Genomic DNA, 8,309 nt, shown 5'->3' on the forward strand with positions numbered 1-8,309 from the left:
ATATAGCCCTGATTTGTTTGTTGCATGGGGCCTTAGCCTAGAGAGGATCTTTCGCGTCCTCTGGTCTGGCGGTATTGCAGGTATAAGCCCCGGTGCTGGAGATATCTGGACTCATTGAGGTTCTCTTTAAGGAATTTGCTGCTTTGTTGTTTATGGCTAAGGAATAACCCCACAAAAATAAGTGAGGGGGGCAGGGAAGTGATGGCAAACGTACGTGAACGCAGACCCTGGCCACAATCCCACATCAATGGTTGCCTATGACAAGATAATGTCACCTCCGTATCCTTCCTTATCTCACAAGACGCTGCATTTCCTTCCATTGCCAACTTTCCTTTTCTATAACATATAATTAGTGAACAGCTTTTTCTGACAATTCCGGTTTCTGTGATCTTGTACAAGTTGTGGAGATTTTATTATTCTCATAGGGAACACACCCAGGAACTCCCAAACTGCTGCATTAGATGGGTGGTAAGAATATGAGCTGTGCCCGACTCTGCCAGTCCTACATTGTAGCACCGAAGATAAAGACCATAGGGAAGATCCCAAAGATGTCGGATTGTGCGCTCCCCCGAGTTCTGCTGCTCCTCTTATCTGCTCCTTGTGTCTTGTCAGGTAATGTCTTGTCTACGTATGTTGGAGAAGTTATAGAGATACTTGTACTTGGAATATGTTACTATTTGTTACTATTTGTTACTATTTGTTACTATAAGATGTGATTTAGGACTGGACGAGATCTTAAAGGGAGTCTTAAGCCAGCAACAGTAAGACAGGTCAGGCTCACCCAAATGTGACACCGTTCCCCATGAAAATTCATGTCTCCATAACTAGGATATAAATTATCTCCCAATATGCAAATGAACATTCTGGAGCACCGAGGGCGATCTTGTACCAAACTGCTACACCCCGCACCGCTCTAGTACGCCAGTATGGACGTGAGAACACAAGGCGAGATTTCGGTATAGCTCCCTGATCCTGTCACTCAAAGAAGGGAGGGCCAAGGATTACTAAAGTATGAGGTGTAGCATCGGACTCGCCCTCTGGGCTCTAGACTTTGCATATTCGGCTATAAATGTATCTCTGCGCAAATTTCCATTCTGGTGAGCCCGAGCGATCTAATTGTGTTGCTGGTTTATTACGCTGCACACTGGTGACTGACTCCCCTTAAAGGGTAAAGTTATGGCCAATACGAAGGATAGGCCTTTAATATTACATTGGATGGGGGGTCCAAATCTCAGGCCCCCTCTAGGGTTCAGCGATCGGGATCGGAAAAGATCGGATTCCGAGAAAATTTCACGATCGGGATCGCTGGCTGGAAAATGATTGGAAATCGGATTTTGAAATTTTAAGATCGGCTCAACCCTAGAAGTGACTTTTCCCATAGAGAAGCATTGACTAGGGTTGAGCGATCGGGATCAGAAAAGATCAGATCCCAATCGGCGATCGCGATCCGCATCAACTGGAAAATGATCGGAAATTGGATGTTAAAATCGATCCTGAAATCTCAAGATTGGCTCAACCCCAGCCCCCTCTGATCCGCTGCTTGTCTTAGTATCTCTTAGTCTAGGTTCACACTTGCACTTGGGTTTCCATTCTTCGGGTTCACTTAGAGATCCAAACAATGGAAACCTTAACAAGCCCTTACCCGTGTAACCTCACGGACCCCACTATAATGGGAAACCCACAGACTATAATGGGGCCACATGGTTTCTGCCCGAAATTTTTTTTCCAGCGGAATGGGAAATGGAATCCCCCAACAAAAAGTGAGTGCCAGTGTGAACCCAGCCTGAGTGGCTTTAGCTTCACCTAAGCCCCTTTTTATGGGCTGTGTGAGTACAGACGAGCACAGCGCCCCCTTCTAACAGATGGCCACCAATATTATTTTCTGGCTGAAAAGCCGCAGTAAGGCCGAGGTTACACAATGCAGATACACGCTACATTTTTTTGCAGAATGTCTTGTGGTTTTTGAGCCAATGCCCAGATTGGGATAAGTGTCAGGTTGGCTTACAAGTAGAGGACTGTGCAAATGTTTTAGGCATGTGTGGGAAAGCGCTGCATAGTACAAATACTATCAGAACTAGAAGACTTAGGCTGAGTTCACACTGAGGTTTTTGGTCAGGATTTTGAGACGGATGGACAATCTTATGAATATACAAATAATTCCGCGCCACAATGTGATATCCGCCTGACTATATCCTCTGTATATTCTCTCTCGCACAGGCGGCCACTCTCATTATTTCTACACGACTCTAACCTACAACTTACCGTTCGATTTTCCTCCGTATTATACTGCCAGGACACTCGATGACATCCCGCTCTTCTGGTATGACAGCGATAACGGGGTGGTAGAGCGCAGAGTGTCCTGGTTTAAGGGCGCCAATTCATCTCTATGGGACGACAGTGTTACTGAATCCAAGTTTCACAATGAAATGCGACAAATATTAAATAACATCATGTACTATCTAAACGTCACAGAGGGTAAGTAACAGGTGTAATCCTATGGGAGGGGCAAATGGGGCAAAAAACATTCTAATAGATCTGCACTAGTGGAAATGACAATATTGATGATCATTATTATAGTATATGGGGGCATTATACTGTGGGGGGCTATATGAGGGCATTATACTATGTGTGGGGGCTATATGGAGGCATTATACTGTGTGGGGGGCTATATGGGGGCATTATACTGTGTGGGGGCATTATACTGTGTGGGGGCATTATACTGTGTGGGGGGCTATATGGGGGCATTATACTATGTGTGGGGGCATTATACTGTGTGGGGGCATTATACTATGTGTGGGGGCTATATGGGGGCATTATACTATGTGTGGGGGCTATATGGGGGCATTATACTGTGTGGGGCATTATACTATGTGTGGGGGCTATATGGGGGCATTATACTATGTGAGGGGGCTATATGGGGGCATTATACTATGTGTGGGGGCTATATGGGGGCATTATACTGTGTGGGGGGGCTATATGGGGCATTATACTATGCGTGGGGGCTATATGGAGGCATTATACTGTGTGGGGGCTATATGGAGGCATTATACTGTGTGGGGGGCTATATGGGGCATTATACTATGCGTGGAGGCTATATGGAGGCATTATACTGTGTGGGGGTTATATGGAGGCATTATACTGTGTGGGGGCTATATGGAGGCATTATACTGTGTGGGGGTTATATGGAGGCATTATACTGTGTGGGGGCTATATGGAGGCATTATACTATGCGTGAGGGCTATATGGGGGCATTATACTGTGTGGGGCATTATACTATGTGTGGGGGCTATATGGGGGCATTATACTATGTGAGGGGGCTATATGGGGGCATTATACTATGTGTGGGGGCTATATGGGGGCATTATACTGTGTGGGGGGCTATATGGGGCATTATACTATGCGTGGGGGCTATATGGAGGCATTATACTGTGTGGGGGGCTATATGGGGCATTATACTATGCGTGGAGGCTATATGGAGGCATTATACTGTGTGGGGGTTATATGGAGGCATTATACTGTGTGGGGGGCTATATGGGGCATTATACTATGCGTGGAGGCTATATGGAGGCATTATACTGTGTGGAGGTTATATGGAGGCATTATACTGTGTGGGGGCTATATGGAGGCATTATACTATGCGTGAGGGCTATATGGGGGCATTATTCTATGCGTGGGGGCTATATGTGGCATTATACTGTCTGTGAGTCTCAAATGGATATTATACCGTGTATGAAAGGGAACATTATACTATTTGAAGGGCATTATAATGTTAAGGCGCCACCTCTGGAGCGTATTATACTGTGTAGGAGAGCTTTGGAGACAATATACTGTGTTGGGGCAATAAGGAGCACATTATACTGTGTGGCGGAGCTAAGAGAGCATTATACTGGTTGTGAGGAGCTCTCTAACACCCTGTGAGCTACCTCACTGTATATGTCAATCCTAAAACTGAGTTCCCTGACTAGTGGAAGATTAAGCAAACAGAGAAGAGTTCCTTGGTCCTTGCAGTGGTTGTAGCCTAAAAAATATCCTACTGCTTAATAAGTATCGGTCATATAGAACACGACCTTAGAATAAGCCACAACCTGGTACAACTCCTTTAGGGTCTGATCCCAAACACATCTCTTTGTGGTCAGTAACTTGTCCTCTTGTAACGTTTCTGTTTCTCCCTGTGTAAGGATCCCACGTTCTCCAGACTATAGAAGGATGTGTTGTATATGAGAACGGATCAGTGGAAAACCTACTAAGTTATCATTATAATGGAGAACCTCTGATGTTTCTCGACTGGGAAAACAGACAATGGACGGCGTCATTGCCGAAGTACGAAGACCTGGTCTACGATTTATATGGGAATACAAATATGTCTGAAGACGAAAAGGATGTCATAGTAAATGAATGTAGTCCGCACATACAAGAACTGCTGACACTGGGGAACTGCACGTTGGGTAGGAAAGGTAAGTCATTACTGGATGATGATGATGATGATGATGATGTTGTTTTCCAGTCTTCCTATGTGTAATCCATGTGCCCCATTTCTCTCTAACACAAACCTCTTGACATACAATATGTTGAGTGGAAAACTAAAAATTATTAAACAAAAACTGTTAAACCTAAAAACTTGATTTCACAATACATCTCCTGTATCAAACCGGTTCTGATTCATGCGGATTATCCCTTGTTCTTCCTTCTTACAGAGGCTCCAGTTGTGATAATGAAACTTATTCCTACTGACAGTGGTGGAGTCAGACTCTACTGCCGGGCGTATGGACATTACCCCAAGGACATCTCCATTATGTGGTACAAGAATGGACAACCCATATCGGAGGAGGCGATGGAAAGGCTGACCCTGCCACTCCTGGACATGACGTATCTAACTTCACTATCTTTGATTGTCACATCTGCGGATTATGATGTTTATACCTGTAAGGTCAACCATGAGAGCATGTCCGAGAGATTCACCCAAGATTTCAGTAAGTGGAATGATCTGGTGTTACATATAAGAATGAAAGCCTGGTCTTAAAGTTATCATTTCTATTACCCGGTAACCAATTTACAGAACGGAAACTGACAATGGCAAATAAGGTCATTGGTAATTGGGCAAAGTCCATAAAAGTTCATAAGAGTTGAGGGCCAGCGAAATTATGGAGTAAGGCTATGTTCACATCTGCATCGGAGACTCCATTTCATATTCCACCAAAAATCAGTGGAGGGATCCCTGCATGGTGGAAAGAGTCCTGCATGGTGGAGAGTCCTGCATGGTGGAGAGCCTTACATGGTGGAGAGTCCTACATGGTGGAGAGTCCTGCATGGTGGAGAGCCTTGCATGATGGAGAGTCCTGCATGGTGGAGAGTCCTGCATGGTGGAGAGCCCTACATGGTGGAGAGCCTTGCATGGTTGAGAGTCCTACATGGTGGAGAGTCCTGCATGGTGGAGAGCCCTACATGGTGGAGAGCCTTGCATGGTTGAAAGTCCTACATGGTGGAGAGCCTTGCATGATGGAGAGTCCTGCATGGTGGAGAGCCCTACATGGTGGAGAGCCTTGCATGGTGGAGAGTCCTGCATGATGGAGAGTCTTGCATGGTGGAGAGTCCTACATGATGGAGAGTCCTACATGGTGGAGAGTCCTACATGGTGGAGAGCCTTGCATGGTGGAGAGTCCTGCATGGTGGAGAGTCCTGCATGGTGGAGAGTCCTGCATGGTGGAGGGTCCTGCATGGTGGAGAGTCCTGCATGGTGGAGGGTCCTGCATGGTGGAGGGTCCTGCATGGTGGAGAGTCCTGCATGGTGGATTTTTTCCTCCTTCAGTTTCAGTTAAAAAATAATGGACACCTGAAGAACCTCATTATAGTCAATGGGGTCTGAAGGGCACCATGTGTAACCGGTGTTTTAGCGATCCACCTCTCCATTGTTCTGGTCCCTCAACATACCAAAACAATGGAGCTAGCGTGAACGTAGCAATAGTGATAGAAAAACATAAGGGTTACAATGGGTAAATTAGTCCTCAAATCGTAACATTATCTGTTATATACGGGGGTGACGTACCATAGTCACTGGGTTCTTTTTCCATTCCCTTTAAAGCCATACATCAGTAAAGACTGTTATTGTACCCCACACAGCCCGTGTCAGTGCCATCCTGCACAGACACACAGCTCTTCCTACATCTACTTTCTCAGTACTCATGTTCCTATAGATGTAGCTATAGGGTGAGTAGCGGTAATAGCGGCTATCAGACCCTGGACTCCAAGGGGGCCCCATAGGTCCTTCTAGAAGATGAAATTGCCCTATTCGAAATAGGGCAATTTAGGTAGGGAGCGGGGCCCCATCCCGAATGTTGCACTGGAGCCCTGGAGCTCGGGGTTATATCTCTGCATGATCCTACTGCCCCTGGTCCCTCAGTGATAAGTGTATATGTCGCAGCACAGATTGGGGGACGTAACAAATTGACGTTTCTGTGTTTTGTCTTTGCAGGAATTTTCGACCATTCAGAAAGTCTGAGCAGCTCGCCTTCTCATGTATCTATTGGGGCAGTGATCGCCATCTGCCTGGCCGCTGTCCTCGTCTCTGTTCTTGTGGTGTTCGGTTCACTAGTCTTTGTAAAGAGTAGAAGACAATGACATTAATATCCAGATAAATGGAGGGAGATGGAAACATGTAGCAACGTCCAACAGATGGGGTTACATAGAACTTAATAGCAGATCCATTTTTTTCCAGCCAGTAGTTGTCGGGTGCCTATAAAGTAGTGTGACTGGATCTAATATGGTCCAGAAACCTCTAGAACCTTCCTCCTACAAGCAACCTACACATTATATTACTGCCAAGGACGTCTGCCAAGATGGCCAACCCTTGTATCTGCTTCGGGATTGAAACAAGTTTCTTGCAAAAGATTAAAGATAGTAGTTTGGGGTTATAGTGCAGGATCTACAAAAGATTCCCCCTCTGGGATCTCCTTAGAGAGTCCTTACACGGACCTGCTATAACCTGGACAGATACATGATGCAATTCTGATAGTAAAGTTCAGTTTCTTCTACCTTGTTTTTTTAAGAGTTTATTTCTGTAATTTCTTGATTTTATCTTCGACTCTTCCCACAAAGATATTATCAGCAGTCACTCGCTGCATTAGCATCAATTCATGTCAATGTTAGATGAAGCGCAATCTGCAGGAATGTTATTGTATGTTGTATTCTGCAGGGGATGTCCCTGTAATCCCTGTGTCATCGGATATGGGGCCCCCTGCTGGAGCTATTTCTTATTGTATCTGTGGACAACATCACAATTACATAAAATGCTACAACATGTGCACATACAATAAGAAGATAAATACTGGAAGTATGGGAGAAGTGCAGATTTATTTATTATTTTTTATTTTATTTTTTGCATTTTTTCTTATTTTGCAGCATTTGGCCCCTATTTTAAAAGCCAACACTAATAAAGACAATAACAATACAGACAAAACTACAAAAAACATGATATTGACCGCGGCGGTGTCCTCACTGCTTACCAAGCCCAGTGCTGTGCATTGCCTAGTGGCTGTGTTTGGTATTGCAGGTCACCTCTATTGATTTTAGTAAGAAGGCGCGCCCACTATTACACCTTTAACTACACTTGTATAATCCAAAAATATACAATCTAATACTGCAACCGATCCATATAGTCCTAGGCGCCCTGGATGTCCAAAAGAGGGTAAAACCCACAAGGAATAACATACAATATAAGGAATCTGGCTACATCTCGCACTACATGTCTGAATACCTTAATGGGTCGTGTCTCAGGGATGGGTGAGTTGGGATAACCTCATTAGAAACAGTGATGACTCTAACTGGTCTTTCTAGATATCGAATACTTATCAAATACTTAAAGGAGTCTTCCAAGCTAAACATATTGATTTTCTATCCTAAGGTCAGGTCATCAATATCAGATCGTGGCTCCCGCACCAATCATCTGATACACAGAGAATGGAGTAGAAAGCAGATCAGTCTCCATTGTCTTGTAAAGGGGATAATGCTAGGATTACATTAGCTCCTTGGTCTCCATTGTTCACACCCAAACTGCTTACACCGGTGACTATAATGGGATCTGCCGGGGGCCGCCATTTTAAAATTGAAAGTGGCTCCTCCATGCAAGACTTTTCTCTCCCCGGTAATTTCTGAGATGGAGTCTCTAACACATATATGAACCCAGCCTTAGCTGCAGTAACTCTGTTCAGCCACTACATAGAGAACAGCACTGTCTGCTTCCTGCTCTATTCTCTGCACATCAGCAGCAGATTGGTGAGGGTGCCGAGTGTGGGATCCTTACAGATCTGATATAG

The 8,309-nt window shown here is 44.9% G+C and overlaps 1 protein-coding gene across 1 annotated transcript; it reads left to right on the plus strand.

Annotated features, from left to right (window-relative positions):
* The first annotated feature begins 509 nt into the window (after window positions 1-509).
* LOC142184450 (BOLA class I histocompatibility antigen, alpha chain BL3-6-like) lies at window positions 510-6,615 on the plus strand. Its single transcript, XM_075259326.1, has 5 exons — window positions 510-612; window positions 2,218-2,475; window positions 4,179-4,454; window positions 4,695-4,970; window positions 6,470-6,615. Exons 1-5 carry the CDS (start codon window positions 549-551, stop codon window positions 6,613-6,615), a joined length of 1,020 nt encoding a protein of 339 aa, XP_075115427.1. The 5' UTR covers window positions 510-548.
* Window positions 6,616-8,309: the final 1,694 nt, after the last annotated feature.

The sequence above is a fragment of the Leptodactylus fuscus genome, chromosome 11, assembly GCF_031893055.1.
Source record: "Leptodactylus fuscus isolate aLepFus1 chromosome 11, aLepFus1.hap2, whole genome shotgun sequence".
Taxonomy (NCBI): Eukaryota; Metazoa; Chordata; class Amphibia; order Anura; family Leptodactylidae; genus Leptodactylus; species Leptodactylus fuscus.

Bases quoted from the DNA above. Each gene is read 5' to 3' on its own strand.
- LOC142184450 (XM_075259326.1), top strand. From the start codon at position 549: ATGTCGGATTGTGCGCTCCCCCGAGTTCTGCTGCTCCTCTTATCTGCT. The intron at 4,455-4,694 runs GTAAGTCATTAC...TCCTTCTTACAG, and splicing joins CTGCACGTTGGGTAGGAAAG to AGGCTCCAGTTGTGATAATG. The intron at 4,971-6,469 runs GTAAGTGGAATG...TTGTCTTTGCAG, and splicing joins GAGATTCACCCAAGATTTCA to GAATTTTCGACCATTCAGAA.